This window comes from Osmerus mordax, chromosome 21, assembly GCF_038355195.1.
Source record: "Osmerus mordax isolate fOsmMor3 chromosome 21, fOsmMor3.pri, whole genome shotgun sequence".
In the NCBI taxonomy this organism is placed as follows: domain Eukaryota; kingdom Metazoa; phylum Chordata; class Actinopteri; order Osmeriformes; family Osmeridae; genus Osmerus; species Osmerus mordax.
The window spans coordinates 4948468-4969443 of record NC_090070.1 but is presented as its reverse complement, the minus strand read 5'-3'; the positions used below and the strand labels follow the sequence as shown (position 1 = coordinate 4969443).

The window sequence follows — 20976 nt, the reverse complement described above, 5'->3', positions numbered from 1 at the left end:
AATGCTTGAACTTAGTCAAGAAGAGCCTATTCTGTCACCCCTCTGAACACCATACTGAATCACCTAACATCATTCATTCAATATATAACTAACTTGCTGAATACTTCTCCAAATACTGCAAATATAAGTCAAATTCAATACATATGTACCTCTCTTCTTCCTCTGCTCTGTGTTCTTGTGCCTTGTGTCTGGTCTTACATGACTCTTGATCTCCCCCCCAAAAAAGAGAAGCCCCCAACAAATGTGGAGCGCTTGAGAACAGGGGGAGCCAGGGGAACAAAGGGTTGCCGGGATGGCGTCGGAATGTGATGAACCGATCTGTCATCCTGTATTGTTTAGTTTTTTTTGCCTTTGGTGGGTGGTAGGGACGAAGCCCCCTTGTCCCCTCCCTCTTCCTCGCGTACCTCCCCCCTCGCACTCGCTCCACCATTTAGCATTTTGCCTCTCTCTTTCTCTTTTCCTCTCTTTTCCTCCCCTCTCCATCTCTTCAGTTTCGCATCTTGCATTCTAAGCAGGTAGGTGACCTTCCACTGCCCTCCGTTCTCCACACGCCATTGTGTGTGTGTGGTGCGTGTGTGAAACGTCATTGTTGTAGTCCACGCCCTTTAAACGAGTCAAGATATGCTTTTCCCATCTCTGTTTATCATTATCGATGGTGTGTGTGTGTGTGTGTGTGTGTGTGCTTGCGCGTGCGTGAGAGAGAGAGGCACCACGTTCATGTTTCACAAGTATGACAAGGATCTGTTCACCAAGCACTGATCAAACACAATGCACAGCACTTTGTGGCTAACGTCACTGTTCCTTTCAACCCACTCATCTGTTCCTTTGTTATCACTGTCTCTTCTCGTGAGTGTGTTTGATTTAGTCATTACTATTATTTGAACTGATTTATCAAAATGATGCACTGAGGTGATCCGGAAATGTCTACAATGAGGCAGATGTCAGAACAAGCTGACTCATTGTGCTAAAGGCAAACCTGTCAAACCTTTGTCAATTCCTCCCTGCTTCTTTTGTCATTCTTATGAAGACTATTTGTTTTTTCGGTATTGCGTTGACTACTTTCGGATAAAAGCGTCTAAAATGCTAAGTGAATTAAAGGTAATGTAAGACTTTGCAGTCAAGATGTTAGGCATTGAAAGTAAAAGGGGTTACCTAGAGGGCTTCCAGCTGTCTTGAGTTCAACAGAAAAATGAAGAAATTGAAGGACAGAGCCTTCATGTAGAATATGGATGCAGACAGAATGCTGTATTTTCCTTTGTCAAACTCGACTAAGTTCTACTAACGTGAAAAAGCAGTAGGCTTATATATTTGTTTAAATGTTTTCTAACCATGTAGAAAAACCAAACCTTAAGCTTGAAGTATGCAAACACTAAACTATGGTTAGTGGTATTAGTGAGTCTATCAAATGTTGGAATGGTGTGAGCCACGTGGCACACCTTTTTCAAACCACAGAGGAAACCAGCACCCCCCCGGCGCTGTCTAACATTGTTTTAGCCGCTCCCCACAGTCTCCATGTTAATTACGAGGTGTGTGTGTGTGTGTGTAACGGAGTGCTATTGCGTCTCCTGTGCCAGTGCCGTTGGGAGTCGTGGCCACGTGTGCGCCCGTCACTCCACATCAGCCAGTCAGCCATCAGGATTTGAGACCGAGGGGGGGGGGGGGTGAAGGGTAGGAGGCAGGGCTAGTGGCTGGCTGCAGTTTTGCTGCAGTTCATTGATGTGTGGGCATGTGCACATGCACGCGTACGTGCCAGATAAGTGCGTTTGCTGACGTTCGGCTACGAGTGGAGGAAATCCTCCAGAGGGGGATGTTAAAACCAAGACTGTTACATGTGTCCGTGTGAGACGCCGAATGACGCAAGCCATTAATAAACGAACACAGTCTACGCAGGAATGCGTGGCTACGCCAGGGAGACTAATACCATTTTTGTTGTCCCCCCCTCTCTATCTAGCTGTTGACAACATGTCTGGTGCCCCTCGTGGAAGTGTTCATGTGCACATTATTTCTGCCTGCACATTGAATGGGGGACACGCACTGAATATTTGGGTTGACTGCACTCACACACTTGGAAACACAAAGTGATTGACTTTGCATACCCATTCCCTTCCCCGCCCTATTAAGCTCGTCTTCGGGAACCAACCAATCTTGTTCAAGATGCTATGGAAATAAATCAACGAGGCTCATCCTGGCTAAGGGGGTTCTCCTGTATCCAAGGGCGGAGCTATTTATAGCTCTGATTGTTAGCAGTGACTAAATATAGCACTACTGTTACTCCGCCCCCTTGGGCATTTGATGCATCACATCCTGATTTTGTGGGTGTGTCATTAGAGTTTCCCCTTTGTGTCTGGGTAGGGGGACTCCACATGAGAATTTTCACTATCCTTGATATCTCTTGCTATATCAAAAAAATGCAAGAACAGGATCAGATGACAATAACAACAGGTTTATTTAAATGCAGTGGACACATTGGAGTTTACATGCTGCGTTCAAGTTATTACACTTGCGCACGCCCCCCTTTAGAGGCCATAGAACGTCATCCATGGCCTGTCTCCTGTTGACTAAATAGGACACCGATGGTCTGGTTTTAACAAAATAAGCGCATTCCTTTGACTTTGAGACTAGACTGTACTCCTGTTGATTGTTAATCCTGACAATGACTACTCCCATTTTAGTGTTCCACTTCAACACAAATCAAAGCCCTTAATGAAATGTTTTGGCCAGCCTGTGATAAAATGACACAACTCGGTGCTGTGAACATTTGGGTCATATTCGGTTCCGTTGGGGAAAGGTATTTCGTTTTTTACTTCTTCACCTTGAAGGACCTTTGGGAAGAATTCTCAACTGGTGGAGCCAGAGGATGGGTGGAGGGAGTGACAGGGAGGTGTAAATGGGATGTTTTTGAGCTGCAAGAGAGCTTCACCATCTGGAAGCTGGTGCAGGGAGAGGGGAGGAGAGACACTTGACAAGTGTCACAGTTTGAGTGACGCTGCCTAATCACCCGGGTAACAGCGCTACCATGGAGACATTGGGGCCATCACTCAAGCATTATGGTCAATGCTGTCATGAGCCAAGCACACACCGACACACGAATACTACTCTCTCACACACACACACACACACCAACACACACATACTACTCTCACACACAAGCACATACATACAATATTTCACACACACACACACTCACACAGATCCTACTCACACAAACACACATACTACTCACAAACACACACAGATAAAACTCAAACACACACACTCTCCAGCTAGTGATCTGTCTCTGGTGACAAAATCACTGCACACTTGAGCAATCAAAGATGAAGAGGCTAAATATTGCCTTTTAACGTTGCTTTAACAAGCATGCCAATAATACCTTAGGATGAGGGGCATATTGGGTTTTAGCTACTGGAAAACCCATTTATGCAAACTTATAATGGTTGTCAAATTATTGGCTTGCCCGCCTCAGCTCAATTTGAGGACTTTGATTCTGTTCCTAATTGTGTTACATGTAGTAATTAATCCTGGGCTGGAAGCAAGTCTGTTAAGCAAGTTCCGAGACAAAGTCAATTTGACTTTGACAGAATTGCAAAAGGGATAGATGACAATTTACATTACACTTTACATTGTAGGGGACATTGTAATTGGTTTTAAAAAAGTGCTTGAAATCTTTAGGCAATTTTGGATGATACAGGTTAGACTTAAACTCTGGTGTTGTTTATGAGTCTACTTGTCTTGTGGTAGACATGCTATGATCACATGCTGGCATATTCAGTCACTCAGACTGACACAACTGTTCTGCTAAACAGCCAGATACTGTCCTCTCTTTTATCCTTTGGTGTTCTACAGCATGACATATCTCTCGAATGTCACACGATGTCACCCAATTTTCTATTTTTAATTTGATTTATTATTAATCCCTTTTGCATGTTTCAGAATCATTAAACTTGTCTGAGAGTGAGAAAGCCATCAGTAAAAAGTGTTACATTTAGATTGAGATAAAATCTTCTCTTTTCCTTTCTCTTTCACAGCTCTTTCGCGAAGTAAGGATTATGAAGATCTTGAATCACCCCAACATAGGTAAGCTTGTATTCATTAGTTTAATCTCTTGGCAGAAATGGAGCCTAATTATGTAGAGTTAACTGTTCATTTATTTAGGTAGGTGATATCACACTCCCACATTGCCAACGATGTGATTAACACATTGCAAGAACTCTGGATGTTTTTTTGTTTGTTTTTTTGCAGACAAAATTCAGTACTGCATCTATTGTTATCTGTCTTTGACAACCAAAACATTTTGCGTCTGTGTAAAATGAGACTGCATTCAAAACCTGAGAATTTGTGCCAGGCCATAGCCTGCTTAGTCGACAGCATTCACCCATAATTTTAAATGTAGTGTGCCTAGTCTGCTACGGTCAATATGATGAGAGGCACATCCGGTATTCAGTACACAACAAGTTGATGGAAAGCTGCACTCTGGGATTGAAATTGCATCGTTGGGCCATGAGGGATGGTGGAGGAAGCCGGAGGTTGTGATATTTTTTTCCTGGCGGTCCGCCCTGTTTGACTTTGAGATGCTCCTGTGTTGGTCCATTCCTCGGAGTGAGCCAGTCCAAATTACGCCCATCAAACATGGTTTCCATTTAACGCTGTCTGATGGAGTCATTGGGACCTTAGAGACGAAGAGTTATTGTACACACACACAGACAGACTCACACTCAGAGATGCACACACATACACGCTGCAAATATTTATTTAAAGCACAAGGCATCCTTTCCAGGAATAGTTATTGTGGGTCGTTTTGTTGTATCAAATTATTTTGACGAAGAGATTAAATGATGAAAGATCAGTTAGTCATCATCTACTGTCTGTCTTGCCGTAGTTACTATGCTGGGGATTAATTTTAGAACACTTTATGTAGTGTGACAGAAGTTCTAGTATTTACAGTAAAATACCATAATATTATGCAAATACTAACAAAAATGCAACACCGCTGATATACAGTACATGTAGCATAACTGTTATCAAAACCAGCTTGAGTAAATTTATGAGTCAGACAATGTCATAACCCCTTTTCCAAAAATGGAGCAATTTATTGGTTGTTCCTGAATCCACACCCCATGCCCATGTTTGTTATTTGTTAGCACAGGTAAACCAGAACTACTGTTCTGGTCCACCTGTGGTAGAAGCTCTTCATCAGGTTTTTGTGGTCGGATCTCTAGTCCTTGTCCATTGCCCCCTCTCAAGACTTTCCTTCTCTCTTTCTATATCTCTCTTTTTCTAAATATCTCTTTCTCTTCCTCTGTTCATAATAATGAAATGAGTGTGACAGGAAGGGTGTCATTCTTCGGCAATTAGCGTGGAGTAAATCAGGAAACACGTTGCCACACGTTAGCCTGGGTGTGTGCGGTTGTGTGTGTTTCAGACAAGGCTTTACATTTGGACCTCTTAACCAATTTGGTCCCTGGATTTAATGCTGCAATGTTTCATTGTAGAATAGATGTTCTTGTGTCTTGTGACAGAGAGGTCATGCATAGAGAGGTCATGCGTAGTTCATAACAAATACAAACAAGCTGATCTTTTCTCACAAATCCCTAGTCATAGTAACAGTAGGATTTACTAACTAGACAAGATGGGTACCAACACCCCAAGCATCCAAACTCTACACACACACACACATTCACTTCCCAACTAATGTTTTCTCTGTCTCCTTTTTTCCGCAAGTTAAATTATTTGAAGTCATCGAAACAGAGAAGACACTCTATTTGATAATGGAGTACGCCAGTGGAGGTGAGCAGCATTGGTCCAGGTCCTCCTGACCTTGCCACAGCATCTTAGCCTGGCCTTTGCAGTATTCTTTTTATGAGTTAAAAACCAACGGATATGAAGGCCACTGCGGCATATACCTCTGACTGGGGTCAGTGCGTGAGCGGGGGTCATTTATATTGTCTCTTCTTCAAATAGAACTTGTTAAAAATGATGTTTCCCATGATCATTTACACTCTATTTACTTTTATTTATTTTTATTCACTTAAAAATGTTAACCCTGGTGTCACATAGTTGGTCTAGCTTCAGGCAGGCTCATGGACTCCTGATATTGACTTTTTGGTTTGTGTACGTGTGTCTCCCAGGCGAAGTGTTTGACTACTTAGTTGCACATGGACGGATGAAGGAGAAGGAGGCGCGGGCCAAGTTTCGTCAGGTAAGTGTGTCTGTCAGACACACACACAGAAACACACACAGAGAAACACACACAGAGAAACACACACAGGGACATCAAAATCTGAAACTGGAGCAAGGTGCCGTCCTTGTGCATCTCCCACATCGTCGGTCATGTTTGCAGACACGAATCTACCCCGAGATGAAAGAGAGAATGCAGGGGTGAAAGGGGGAATGCAGGGAGGGGAGGATGGGGTGGCAAAGGGATCTAGGAAGTAAAGAAAAATTGTTGCAATAGAGAGGTGGGGACCGAGAGAAATGGCAAGGGAGGAGGGGAGGGTGGCACTGATGAAGGCGAAAGGGAGAGGAAGAGGGGATGGGGAGTGAGAGATGCTGGGCAGGAGAGGCCAGAACAGTCATGGAGCAGAGCAAGAGAGAGATTAGTGGGAGGGACAGAGGGAGGGAGTGAAAAAAGGGAGGGATGATTATTGGTGTTCGAGATGGAGGGAGCAGAAGGAGAGGGAGAAAGATGGAGAATGTGATAGAGAAGGGGAGAGAGAAGGAGGAAAGGGGGAGACAAAGGGTTATAGAGAGAGGGGAGGAGAGGAAGAAAGATGAGAAGTGTGATAGAGAAGAGGAGAGGGAGAGGGAGAGGGAGGAAAGACAAAGGTAAGGGGTTATAGGGAGAGGGGAGAAGAGAGAAGATGGAAAGTGTGATATCGAGAGGGAAAGGGGGAGAGAGGGGAGAAGGAGGGGGAGGGTGATGGAGACAGGGTGATGGAGGGAGAGGTTGACAGGGTGATGGAGTGAGAGGGAGAGATGGAGAGTACTGTAGCTCAGGAGTGCATTTCCCTGCTACAGGCACTACAGGAGATGGGTTTGTGCTCTGAATAAGGAGACGAGCTAATAGTCTCTCAGGGATTGTGTGTGTGAGAGATCTGACAGCTGGTGAGGATGTATTAACAACAACTTTGGTATGAGTCTGTTTGTTAACCCGAATGTTAAAGTCTAGTGCCAGAGAATGCCATTCATATATATATATATTAGTCAGCACTGGTGCCAATGTCCTACTGAATCACTAAGTAGAAAGACAGGACATGGAAGTAGTTTATCACTTCAGAATCAGAATCAGAAAGGGATTTATTCGCCATGAAAGTTTGCACAGACAAGGAATTTGCTTTGGCAGGAAGGTGCATACAATAAACATATACCTAAAATTTAAATATGTGGACTAACTATACTAAGGGTACATAAACTAGCAGTACTAAGTGGGATAAGAATAGAATTAAATATACAATAAAATATAAGTTGCCGTAAATTACAATATAAAAATACAAAAATACAAATATTACAAAAAAATACAAATGTACAAGATACCATGTTGTGGTGCAGTGCAAAAGCAGAGTGTTTTAAGCAAGAAGTCATTTGAGTCAGTGTGGTCCCTTGGCCTTGTTGAAGAGGCCAACAGCGGAAGGGAAGAAACTGTTTTTGTGGCGTGAGGTATTGGTCCTGATAGACCGCAGCCTTCTGCCGGAGGGGAGTGACTGAAACAGGGAGTGACCAGGGTGGGAGGAGTCGGCCACAATCTTCCTCGCTCGCCTCAGGGTCCTCGAGGTGTGCAGGTCCTCGAGGGTAGGCAGATTGCAGCCAATCACCTTCTCAGCAGTACGGATGATACGCGGTAGTCTGCTCTTGTCCTTGGCAGTGGCAGCAGCGTACCAGACGGTGATGGAGGAGGTGAGGATGGACTCAATGATGGCTGAGTAGAAGTGCACCATCATTGTCTTTGGCAGGTTGAACTTCTTCAGCTGCCGAAGGAAGTACATCCTCTGTTGTGCTTTCTTGATGAGGGAGCTGATGTTCAGTTCCCACTTGAGGTCCTGGGAGAGGATAGTGCCCAGGAAGCGGAAGGACTCCACAGTGTTGACTGGGGAGTCACACAGGGTGATGGGGGTGAGTGGGGCTGTGTTCCTCCTGAAGTCCACAACCATCTCCACTCTTATGAGCTCTAAGTTGTTCTGGCTGCACCAGGTCACCAGGTTGGCCGCTTCCCACCTATAATCAGACTCGTCTCCACCAGAGATGAGCCCAATAAGGGTGGTGTCGTCCGCAAACTTCAGGAGTTTGACGGACGGATGACTGGAGGTGCAACTGTTGGTGTACAGTGTAGTACACACAAATCACAAGTCATGCTGCCCTCAAGTGGCTGCAGTTTGGAACTTTAGCCTCAACTCTTTACCTTGTAGGAATGAAGGCTCTTGCCACTGTTTTAATGTGACATGACTGCGGTCTAGTTCTCGTGTCTTTGTCATTCTTGTGACGTTTCCCAGCTTATCTTCAGCTTATTCATGATTATTAGCAGGGGTGGTTCTTCTGGGGGGGGGTGGCCTTTGCCCCTTTCACAACAATAATGTTTAATGTAACTGGTCCGCTGAGAGTACAATCCCAGCTTTCCCCCCCAGTTGAAATGGTCCACAACCTCCCCTGAGGAAAAGTGCCGTACAAAAATGTACTGCACCAACAACTTGAACTTGAATGTTATTTATTGGAAGTTACAGCGTATTTTGGTGTTTGTTTTGTATTTTCTTCTTACATGCATGGCGAAATTTAATGAGAAACGCCAAATTCTAACACTTACAGTAGGAGTGTTGGCTGAACACAAAGGATGGACAATTAATATTTATTTCACTATTGATTTGGTAGGGATGGGGCTCAGTCTGTGACCAGAAAATCAATAAGAGAGTGAATCTCTAAAATCAACATCAGTTGAAACTAGGAAGGAAGGATGCATTTTCATAGTGTTTGATGCGGGACTCTCATTCTTCATTCAATTATTCTTATCGCAGGACTCAAATGCAGCCTCCGTTGAGAGCATCGTTTTATTCACTGACTGGCTAATTAATTAGCTTGCGTTAGTGACTATCAAAAATGGTTGCGCTGCTTCGGGTTTTATTAGCGCGGCAGCTAATGTTGTTATAGTGATTAATGAGTCCCCGTTAGCAACATTAACAGACAGAAGGTCGTACCGCATTCTGATGCGGACAGGCAACTCTTTATTGAGAGTTCCTTGAACTCTGATAAAGAAAATAAATACTGTATTGCTATTTCAAAATATCAGAATTGAAAAGTGGTATTGGGAATGTTTAGATGTTTAAGAATTGCCTCTGAAAATGTATGAAACTGATTCTCTTTGTCTCACTCTCCTTCAGATTGTCTCTGCAGTGCAATATTGCCATCAGAAGAGGATTGTTCACAGGGATCTTAAGGTGAGTGAAACACACACGCACACTGCCTCTCATCCTTCTCTTCCTTGCCTGTCTCTCATCCACCCTCGCTCCTAAACAGGCAGAGAACCTGCTTCTGGACGCCGACATGAACATCAAGATCGCTGACTTTGGCTTCAGCAATGAGTTCACGCTGGGCAGCAAGCTGGACACCTTCTGCGGCTCTCCTCCCTACGCCGCCCCGGAGCTCTTCCAGGGGAAGAAGTACGACGGGCCTGAGGTGGACGTATGGAGCCTGGGGGTCATCCTCTACACGCTGGTCAGCGGTTCACTGCCCTTTGACGGGCAGAACCTAAAGGTGCGTGTGAAAAAAGAGTTTTCCAGTTGCCTTTTGAGTGTGTGTACCGTTCTTTTTTTGGATGGACATGCACACATATTCTATCAATTTCTTGACATATTGTTCAAGTGTATAGTTTATCAAGAAGTTATTTAATCTGCCTTGGTGTGTGTGTTTGTGTAGGAGCTGAGAGAGCGAGTCCTCAGGGGAAAGTATCGCATCCCTTTCTACATGTCTACAGACTGTGAAAACTTGCTCAAGAAATTGCTGGTGCTCAACCCAGGCAAACGTGGAAGTCTGGAGGTAGGACACAAAACTCACAGGGCTCATGTTACAGGATTGATATCCATCTTAGAAAGTTGTTTTCTTCCTTGAGAGTTTTCAACATTTGCAGGTTTAAAGTTATAGGACATGTCCATGTAGGGGAGGACGGTATGAACTGTATAGAAATATACCGGTATGAATTTGGCCTACGATATGGATTTTGACTATACCATGTAAACTTTAACACAAATATCGCTAGCATTCTTCCCCATCCTCATAATTAGTATTGCACATTTGGAGGAGAGCATCGATTTGGGCTTTATCTTTTAGTTTTATATGACAACTTCCGACGTTTACAGAGACTTAAAAGTCAAACATGCAGCATGGAAGAGTGTAGCCATGCAAGCAATGATGCCAAGTTGGTTAGAATTGTGAAATGTTTATTGTAGGCCAACATAATCGATAATTTAGCCATGTAATAAATTGTTATACCTCACTACAAATATTGTAAAAAAAAGTTTTCTTGTGATCCCATAAACGTACTGTTGAAAGCTACATTTAGCTCTTCTTCCATGGCAAAGCACTGCAAAAGTTGGAAACATTTTACCCATGCGACACACCTGCCGTACACAATCCTAATCCAGCCGAGGACGGTAGTCTAGATTAGCCACAGCGGTTCGGATCGCATTGTCATGAAATGTTAAGAAAAACGAATATATTGTGATATACACCGTTACCGTCCGTGCTTCAGAATTATACCGTGATATACATTTTTGGCCATACCGCCCGGCCCTATGTGCAAGAATAAATCCTTCTCATTCCCAGACTATTATCCAGATTTAGTCCTGTCATTCTCTTGTCAGAGGGAGGTAAAATGTAAGGAAACACACTTCTGGATTGAAACACCCAAGATTTGTACTTGGGGTGCGGGAGATGGATGTTTTTTGATTTGATGGTTTTGAGTGTGGGTGTGAGCCAATCATGTCTCGTTTGACTACCTCGTCAGCAAATCATGAGAGACCGCTGGATGAATGTGGGCCACGAGGAGGAGGAGCTTAAACCCTACACGGAGCCTGAGGTGGACATCAGTGACATCAAACGGATAGGTCAGTGACTGAACATGTACACAAACACAAAGGCCCCACAAGGTCATAGTAAAGTTTCTTTACTATATTTGTTAAGACATTTGGTCCAACAAGAGCACATACACACAGAAAATGCCAGGCTTGATGAAGAGGGTGTTACCTCCATAGTGATGAGTGAGAGCAATGTGGCTTCGTCACTCACACATTGCCCACCCCCCACCCCCACTTTCCTCTCTCCCCCCCTCAGAACTGATGGTCACCATGGGCTTCTCCAAAGACGAGATCTCTGAGGCGTTGGTGGGACAGAAGTACGATGAGGTCATGGCCACGTACCTCCTGCTGGGAAGGAAACCTGTAGAGGTAGGTCCCAGAAAGAGCTGGGTCCCAGTTTAAATGCTCTTCTCACAAACGGTGTTGTTGGTCAGATTTGTCATTAGTTATCTAAAGAAGCGACCTACTGAGGTGTGACTGTGTAGTGTGGGCAAAAACCAGGTGAGCACAAATGGTTTTGATTAAATTACCGGAATATATAGTATACCTGGAAAAATACGATCCAAAATATGATTAATTTCCTCTACTGTGCTATTCCTCCATGCTTCAGACATGAATATAAAGTGTTTTTGTTCCAACAAAAACTCCAACCTTACTTCCTCTACTGTACCTCTCATCCCTGACAGTTTGAGGGCAGCGAGTCCCTGTCCAACAGTAACCTGTGTCAAAGGTCACGACCAAGCAGTGACCTGAACAACAGCTCTAGCCAGTCACCCGCCCACTCCAAGGTCACCCGCAGCATATCTGCCAATCAGAAACAGCGGCGCTTCAGCGACCATGGTAAGTGCAGAATGCCCATCGCGGCCGCAGAAATGGGGTCTAATCAACACCCTAGGGTTGTCACTGTTCTGAAAATGTCAGAATTCTAGTTCTAATATTGATATTTTCCCCGCTTCAGTTGCACCCTCTATCCCCCCAACGGTGTCCTACACCAAGCGGGTGCAGGCCAACAGTGTGGAAAGCGACAAGAAGGAGGACTGGGACGCCACACGTAAACTGGGCACCACTGGCTCTAAGGGTGACATGCCCGCCTCGCCTCTGGTGGCACAGGAGACAAGGAAGAAGTCCTCCACAGCCTCAGGGGTAAGAGGGTGGCGCAGAAGGGCTGTGGGGTCAGTAAGTGGTTTTGGAGGTTCTGACATGAGGAGTCATTGCGGGGTCGAAGAGCCAATCAACCATCCATTGTGTCAACCAGTCCACCGGGTTGTCTATCAAACCTAAAGCGTATTAAGGTCGCAATATGCTTCTGCATCTCCGTTTACGGATGGGCGGGCGCACGGATACGCACGGATACGGACGGATAGATTGCGTTTATGGTTCTCCGTAGGCTGTGGGTGCTGAAAACAATTCACCGCCAGAAGAGTAGGTGGCGCAACGTTTTTTTGTAAATCGTCGTGGAGTGTTTATTTACCTAGGTTATCGAGAAGTCAGAGCAAATTTACAAATTAGCCGTTTCATCAATAAAATACGCACATTTTCAGCAACTACACTGCCCATTTCTCGTCACATTTTAATTCAGATGCTGATTTACATGTACTGTTTAGCTGAAATATGAATTGTGAAAACTTACAGCAATGGCGGTCAAAGGATTCTGTTCGTCCTGTTTATCCCGGCAACCCCGCCCCTGACGCAAGCGATTCTTAATACTGACCAATCACAGCCAAGGGGGTCTCCGTATCTCTCCGTCGCTCACGACGGATAGTTAGAAAATTCAGGAGGTGCACGTCGAGCTCTCCGGGGCTCTCCGAGGTCTGACGGAGAGCTCGTAGAGGGCGTTCCTCGGAGAAGAGGGCGTTCCCATGTGTCAGTTTTTCGAAAAACGCAGAAGCATATATAAGCCTTTAGGGTTTATGCTTTCCAGTGTTTGACAATGGGTATATAACAGACCCTACTAGACCCTATAGCCTTTCTGTTTTTGGGGTGGGTGAAATATTCTCCTTTTGTATCTTTCAGCAATTAAATTGTGTCAGCTCTGTGAATTCTCGTCAAACAGGAGGGGACCCCCTTTTGTCAACCCTTTACTACTGCAAACTTTATAAACATGTCTAAAGCAGGGGTTTTCAAAGTGTGAGGCGCGCCTCCCCTTTGGGGCGCCAGAGAGTTTAAGGGGAGGCGCGCCAAAGCGTTTCAGGGGAGGCGGCAAATATATATTTTCAAAATGATTTAAAAAAATATATATATATGCTTTCTGGAAACTAATAATTTGGTAGATGTATGGAATAGAATACACAAATATACATATTTTAATGTATTTTAATCTCTCTCAGTCCTGACAGCTTGTAAAGTATACTTGACACGAAACATTTTTAGCTAGCAGTGACAGCAACTTTGCCAATATAAAATGTCTGAACCTAGCAGAAAGCGCAGAAAATATGATGAGGAATATTTAAAGTTGGGATTTTCTTGGATAGGGCCAGCCGATGTTCAAAAGTCACAATGTGTGGTCTAGGCCAGATTAACCATTAGGGCAACTTGCCCAGGGGCACATGACATCTAAGGGGCCCTGGACAATGTCAACTAAAATGTTATATCACGTTATGAACGCAGTCCTAACTTTCCTTAATGTGAGTACTTTATTGCAACTCTTTCGATCAAAATATTATGTTAAATCAAGTCAAAAACAGTGTTTGTGTAGTCTAGTAGCCAGTGCCACCGCTCCCATAACGCGCACTACGCGCTGTGCATAGTGGCACCAACTCCTGAGGGGGCACCAAAAATTAGCCAACTGAAAAATCATCATAGTTATAATACTTATAATGCCGATATTATTTTAGTATAGACATGTTAGGCACGTATATTACAAAACAGGCAGAACAAGAGATATAGCCTATTTTAAATGCTCAAAAAAAGTTACGATGGTGCCACCATCTGCCATTTTTTCATATTTTACCACCACATATCAATTGTTATTAGTAGTATTTCATATAGCTAGCTTTAGATAAAGTTTATCTTAAGATTATAGCTTGTTTGATTCGAAACGCAGTTAGAGCTAGACTGTAGGTCTAGCTAGTAACATAAGCAACACTTTTACTGAAGCTACCTAGAGAGCACGTGTATCATAACCAGAAGTCAGTTGGCTTATAGTCTGTCAAATAAATTCTAATTATTGGTGTTCGTTGGCATACAAAGGGTTACAAAGTAGAGCTAGCAACAATGAATTGCAAATTAAGTGGTCCGAAGCAAGTTAGCTGGTAAATTCACAAAAATCCTGCATTTTTTCATATTTCGACCACCACATATCAATTGGAGTCAGTTGGCTGAGCGGTGAGGGAATCGGGCTAGTAATCCGAAGGTTGCCAGTTCAATTCCCGGTCATGCCAACTGATGTTGTGTCCTTGGGCAAGGCACTTCACCCTACTTGCCTCGGGGGAATGTCCCTGTACTTACTGTAAGTCGCTCTGGATAAGAGCGTCTGCTAAATGACTAAATGTAAATGTAATTGTTATTAGTATTATTTTATATAGCCAGCTTTAGTTAAAGTTTATCGTAAGCTTGTTAGATTCTAAATGCAGTTGGAGCTAGACTGTAGGTCTACGTAAGCAACACTTTTACTCTAGCTAGCTGTACATGTACTGTATCATAGCCAGAAGATCACCGGATCACTACAAACAAAAGGAGTGGAAGAACACAGGACATATTGTTTTATTGAATTCAGTTGGTTGCCTTGTTGGGTGTGCTCAAGCCTTCGGCGAGAGCACAACCTTTGTTCTCTCACATATATATTTATTTATTATTTATTTTCTCCCCCTTAAAGATCAGTCAATATTTGGACTACATACACAACAGCGGTGTCAGAAGGTTCGTCTTGGTAGCGATTGCGTTGGTTGTATTTTTATTTACGTTACGTTGCATGGTTTAAGTAGAAATTGCGTTTTTGTGGTGAAAAGTGAAGCTAACGGTGGCTAATTTGCTAGCCACAGTCACTGACGTTACTTACGTCACTAACGTCACGAAAACACGCGTGACTACCTGTAGCAGAACATTCGTTTCACATCTGTTAACTTGGGGGATAGCTAGGCTAACTATAGCTTTACTGCAAGGCAGCTGAAGGAACGCCACAAGCAAAGAGGCCAGGGTGATAACTATTTACTCATTTTACTTTGTGATGTGAAACACAATTATGAAATGTAATGTACAATATTAGCTGATATTATTAAGGAAGTAGGCCCACATCTACTTTTGGAAACGGTAGCTAGTCTACTATTTCACTGAAGCATTAGCATCATGACATTAGCCTCTGTTGCCCGGGCAACACATACTACAGTGGTCTATGATGCATCTGTTTTCAATCTTTAAAATAAACATTCCTCACAAATACATTTTCGTTGTAGGATTTATTATGACATTACATTACAAGTAAACGATTTGTGGGTGAAATTATCATTACCTGTGGTTTCAAACCAGTGTTGCTCACTGCAACGCTGTAGCCTACGCGAGACACTACAAAAACATCTACACAGCTGTAGGAAGTCAAACGGCGACAGAACGGCGACAGAACATGTTTGGCACTCCCCTTACTTAAATCAAAAGTCTATCTAACTACTAACCTGAACTTCATTGCCACAGCCTAAACGTTGTCAATCTGTTCATGAAAATAATTAATTTCAGCCTAAACGGAACGTTAAATCCAATTCAACCAACGCAATCGCTACCAAGACAAACACAGCAGTAGTCTAGTACTGTACCGTAGTAGTACAATTTACCGGGGCAGCTTCTCCACACAGGGCTATATCGCATTTTGCGTTGTTACTGACAATGATCGCTACCAGTGAGCTTTTTATGAATGAGCGATTTTCCACTAAATAAATTTCAAGCTTATTTACGTTTTGGGGGGCATATTTTCAGTTAGATGGGACTGTCTGAATCGCGATTCCATCTTCTACTGCCGGGTAACGTCGTACAATAATCTTCCAAGGGGGTTCTTTATTAATGAATGAATGCAATGAGTAGGCTACATGCCTGAAAATATCACGAGAAGGGAAAAACTTAAAATGACGTTTAAGTCTTAGAGATTAGGTCCATTTTTACACCGGTCTGCCAAATGTATTCGTTTTGATTCAACGATGAGGCTGCCTCTTGCAGGGGAAATGAGAAGACATCTATTTCATTCTACACTTCACTCGTATTTTCAGTTGTAAATGAGCAGCAAAAAAAAATGCTTTTAAATCTATTTAATCTTTATAAATAATAAGTATGCATTTTCATATAAAATATACAGAAATCAGTTGTAAAAATGTCATTCAAAAACGGACCCCTGTGCAACCGACGCAAGCAAGCACACCCTACAATTTCCCCAGAAATTGTACCCTCTCTAGTTTATTCTGTTCTATTTACCAAACTCCTTTCTTGTCTTAAATTGAGCAGTTGCTGGTGATAATGGTTAGATTCAACTTGCATCAAGTACTACAAATATAAGTGTTGTTAATGTGGTAGGCTAAATTGTAAGTGGGCTGATGAATAAAAAAACGTTTAACAAGACCCATTAACTTCAACCGTCTAAGGTTAAACGTTAAGTGGAACAATATAGTCCTCATTAGGCTACTGTTTGGTATGTACAGTATGGTACAGTACCGTTTGTACAGTATGGTAGCTAGCATAGCCATTTCTAGCTCTGCTTCACAATATTGCGTTATGTATAAGTTCGTGTAATACATACATGTTAATAAAGTATCAGACATACATGATACAACACACCAGTAACCAATTGACATTATGTGTTAATATACCGAAAATGTCCGTGAATCGAGATGGTGCTGCTGTCCGTCCCGCCGAAAACCATTCAAACAGGTTGACAGCAGTGGGGGTTTTGTTTAACTACAGGGAGCTACCGGAACCACGTGACAAAAAAGCTCTAGCTTTTTTCCTGTGTTTCACTGGCAGTGAGTGTTCACAATGTTGTATTTCACTCCATTCTACACCAAACACGTCAGGGAGGACTGCCTTTTGTAGATACGAGTCTGCTGAAGATAGCCAGAATATCGGATTTCTTTAACCGAGCCTGTTTCATTCATCATTTGCCTGAGAAAGCGACTTCCGTTGGCCAGCTTCATTGAAAACCATTCAAACCAGTTGACAGCAGTGGGGTTTTTTGGAACTACAGCGAGCTACATGAACCACGTGATCACGTGTCGGCGAGATCAAAGCGTGTCGCAACTCTCTTTTTCTATGGCTCTGATCCGGCCCTGGTGGTCTGCAAAAAGGTTCTGGCTAATGATAGCATGAGACCCTGCAAATTCCGCAGGCATCTGCCTATGTTGATCCCGTTTGCTTGACAACAGAAGTGGAAACAACTAACGTTATCATTTCAAATGATGTCTCGTCAATTTGTTGAAAACAGTGTTGTGCAGACACAATAGGTTTATTTGTACGTTTTTATTTCAAGTCTCCACCTTCGATGTTTCAGTGAGTACTGTTGGCCATGTTGCGCTTTGCTCCGCAGCTTCACTCGTAAACCAACCAATCAGCGTGCAGCTCATCTATATATTCATGAGCATACCATAGAAAGAAGAAACCCTCTCGTTTTATTCCAGGGCTATTTCACAGGGTGCATTAGGGCGCATAGAACAGCACCCGGGACATTTTCAGCCCAACCAATGTTACATACCCTATTCGGAGACCTAAAATAACAGTGTGAAATACCCCCCAAAAATCATTCTATGACCCCGTTAAAATGGGGGAGGCCCCGGTGACTTGATGTTCTCTCAAGGGAGGCTCACTGTCTTACACTTTGAAAACCCCTGGTCTAAAGCATGTCTTTTTAATATGAACTTCAAAGAAAATCCACAAGAATTTTGGTAGATTCATATTTGTTGCATATTTACATAACATTGCTCTCACATGAATAAACCAACTGTTGGAGATTTGAAAGTGTGTGTCTTGTGTCCATATGTGTCGGTGTCCCATAGAACAGCGGTGCTATGACGCGAAGGAACACGTACGTGTGTGAGCGCACCAGCACCGACCGCTACTCGGCCATCCCCAACGGCAAGGACAGCAGGTGAGCCACACTGAAACAAAAACGAACGTGAAAGCTGTTGATGTGGATGAAGGCAAAGGTCGTCACTGCTGTTTAAAAAATAAATAAATTTAATCATCTCTGAATGACATCACATTCTCTTCTGCCGTCTATTCTCTAACCGTCTCCTGTAATTCCTTCCCTTCTTTTCTACTATTTTTGGTCTCTCCATATCCTCTCTCTTTCTCCCTCAGTCTGACGGAGGTGTCCGCTGCAGCTGGAGGCTCCTCACCATCGTCCGGGGCGACTTCGGCTGCCACCTCAGCACGACCCCGCCATGTAAAGTCCATGTCAGCCTCAGGCCACCCCATCAAGTCTCCACTGCCCCCTATAGACGACAACACAGAGTACAAAAGGTCAGGCCTGTGGCTGGAGCTGTCTGTGGCTTTGCCGTTGTATCACCCATGTTATCGATGTATTTTTGTTTGAGTGCATGTAGTAGATGGGTTTTTATAAAGGACAAAGGTTCTCTTTTCTGCTTTTACTGTTTTCATATCATACCTTCGGTCACTTGTCCTTTAGCTCAACCCCAGCCCGTCCCTCTTTCCCATGTTTCTCTCTCTTTTACCGACCATCTTACCCCATTGCCCTTTTTAGTTTTAGTTCTCTACATTATTTCACCTTTCGCCTCTCTCTTCCATCCTCCAACCCCCCCACCTCCATCCTTCTATCCCCCTCACCTCCCTCTTCCATCTCTGTGACACTCCGTATCAAAAACAATCTTGATTCAAAAATGCCGTACGCGCTCCATAAGCTCACCCCCCCCCCCGCCCCCCCCCTTTCTCTCTGTGTGGTTCCAGCACTACCCAGCGGCCCCCCGCCGCCTCGCCCTCGGCGCACAGCATCAGCAGCAGCAGCAGTGCCACGCCTGACCGTACGCGCTTCCCCCGCGGCAGCTCCAGCCGCTCGACCTTCCACGGCGCCCAGCTCCGCGACCGCCGCTCGGCCACCTACAACGGGCCACCGGCGTCGCCCACGCTGTCACACGACACCGGGGCCCTGGCGCAGGCACGCAGGGGCACGTCCACAGGCATCATCAGCAAGATCACCTCCAAGTTTGTTCGCAGGTCAGTCGATAACAAGTCAGTAGAAGCCCTTTGTGGCGGTCCATGTGTGATGAAAGCTGGTGAGGGGGTTACACTTTTTAGACAGTAAAAGTAGAATGACATGGATCAAGCTTGAGGACCAATCAGAGTGAAGGGGCTGTGACGCGAAGAGCAAGCCAAGCTTCATTATTTGATGTCGAAATGCTTATCCAAACAACGTCAATCCCAGCACTGCACTCCTTTGGGTCATAAAGAGGTTGTATGCAGAATATTAACTTTGTTTTGATCCAACATACCTGATTAATGAATGGGTTGTTATCAAGCTCGGTGGAAGCCTGATAACGAACATTCATTTGAATCAGGTGTGCTGGATCAGGGAAACGTACAGGACAGCAGCCCCTGAGGACCAGGATTGAACACCCCTGGTGCTCAAAGCGCCCAAAATATACACTATTTGCGCTACTCATTTAATGAGTTAGAGACCAGGAATTGGCTTCTTGGCATCATGGATGTGGAGAATGTTGCTGTGTGGTTTCAATAGGTTGTTGATAATACAGTTTAGTTGATTTCCTTTGAACCTTTCACATGTTGTTTGATTACGTTGCAATAAAGGTGAGCTTTGCCAAGATACTGACCACCATTTCACCCTGCAAGATATGCCACTATCACTATCTCCCTCTTCTTGTCTGTTCCTAACTCTTCTCTCACAGTCCTTTTCATGTAAAAACACCCCTACCAACTTTTTCTCTTTTCTTTCTTCTTTTGCTTTTTTTTTAATTTTTTAGAACAATGTCTTTCAGGGCTTACCAGAGGTAGGAGTGGTTACCATGGTTACAACCCTAAACACCACCATCCCCAATTCTCCTGCTTTCCCTAACATCTTTTAGACCCCCCTCCCCCTTAAAGAACATGCTACCCCTCACACCCTCGGGTACAGAGACCCCTGCTGTGTGTGGCTACCATGAAACCTGTGAAACCCAATGACAGAACCTCACTTTGCTACCGGCTTTCCCCTACTCACTATTGGCCCTTGTACTTCTAACAACATTGACAACACTGCGATGCCTGGAATGTGCAATTACCTGTCCTGTCTTACCTGCTCTTGTCTTATCCTTGGTTTGACTTTGTAGATCTCTTTTAGCACAATGCCTACTCTCTAGCTAACCCCTAAGTTTATGAACTACGTTTCCCATGTTGTCTTACTCTCGTAGCTCGTGCACACAGAAAAATAGCTGACCTCTCATTTAACTCTCCCACCGAGGACATTGTTGCGTACTGTCTAGACATTTTTGGTTTGACGTCCCCACTCTCCCACCTCAACCGTACCCCCCCCCCACCCCAGCATACTACCTCACACATCCCTCGTTCTGTGTGTGTGTGCTCAAACACTCAACTCATGCATCTTCTTGTTGAACACTGTTGAACTGTTGTGATTGACTTTCCAAGGGCCCCGAGTGAAGGAGAGGCCAGTGGCCGGACAGACACCCCAAGGTGAGGTACAGCCACCAGCGAAAAGCCCCCACACTCCAAAACGTCCCCTTTTCCATGTCTTGTTTCATTCTGTGTAAAACAAACGTCATCCCATCCTCCATGACTTCCCAGTTTGTCAAAAGGAATCTGAACCCATGCCTGTTTCTATGTCTGACACCTGCAAATAAGTGGAAGGTACTAGTTCACTTGACAGAACTTCTAGCATGTGTTGTGTTTTGAAGAAAGCATGAAAGAATCTATAGCTATGAATACTTAGTCTTAAGAATCGCAGTTTAAAAGAAAGACCTTCCTGACCTATGTTTGTTTGTGT

General features: G+C 44.0%; 1 protein-coding gene across 2 annotated transcripts in view; it reads left to right on the top strand.

Moving 5' to 3' along the window:
• mark1 (MAP/microtubule affinity-regulating kinase 1) overlaps nt 1-20976 on the top strand; it is a 39294-nt gene that overhangs the window by 15256 nt on the left and 3062 nt on the right. Inside the window, exons 4-17 of one of the 2 annotated variants that reach the window (XM_067259822.1) lie at nt 4026-4074; nt 5719-5784; nt 6126-6196; nt 9363-9419; nt 9499-9735; nt 9898-10017; nt 10985-11084; nt 11311-11423; nt 11741-11894; nt 12013-12197; nt 18020-18111; nt 18324-18485; nt 18930-19196; nt 20622-20666. In XM_067259822.1, coding sequence (XP_067115923.1) covers nt 4026-4074; nt 5719-5784; nt 6126-6196; nt 9363-9419; nt 9499-9735; nt 9898-10017; nt 10985-11084; nt 11311-11423; nt 11741-11894; nt 12013-12197; nt 18020-18111; nt 18324-18485; nt 18930-19196; nt 20622-20666 — 1718 coding nt within the window. The remainder of the gene's footprint in view (nt 1-4025; nt 4075-5718; nt 5785-6125; nt 6197-9362; nt 9420-9498; nt 9736-9897; nt 10018-10984; nt 11085-11310; nt 11424-11740; nt 11895-12012; nt 12198-18019; nt 18112-18323; nt 18486-18929; nt 19197-20621; nt 20667-20976) is intronic. The other variant, XM_067259823.1, reaches the window with a different exon arrangement.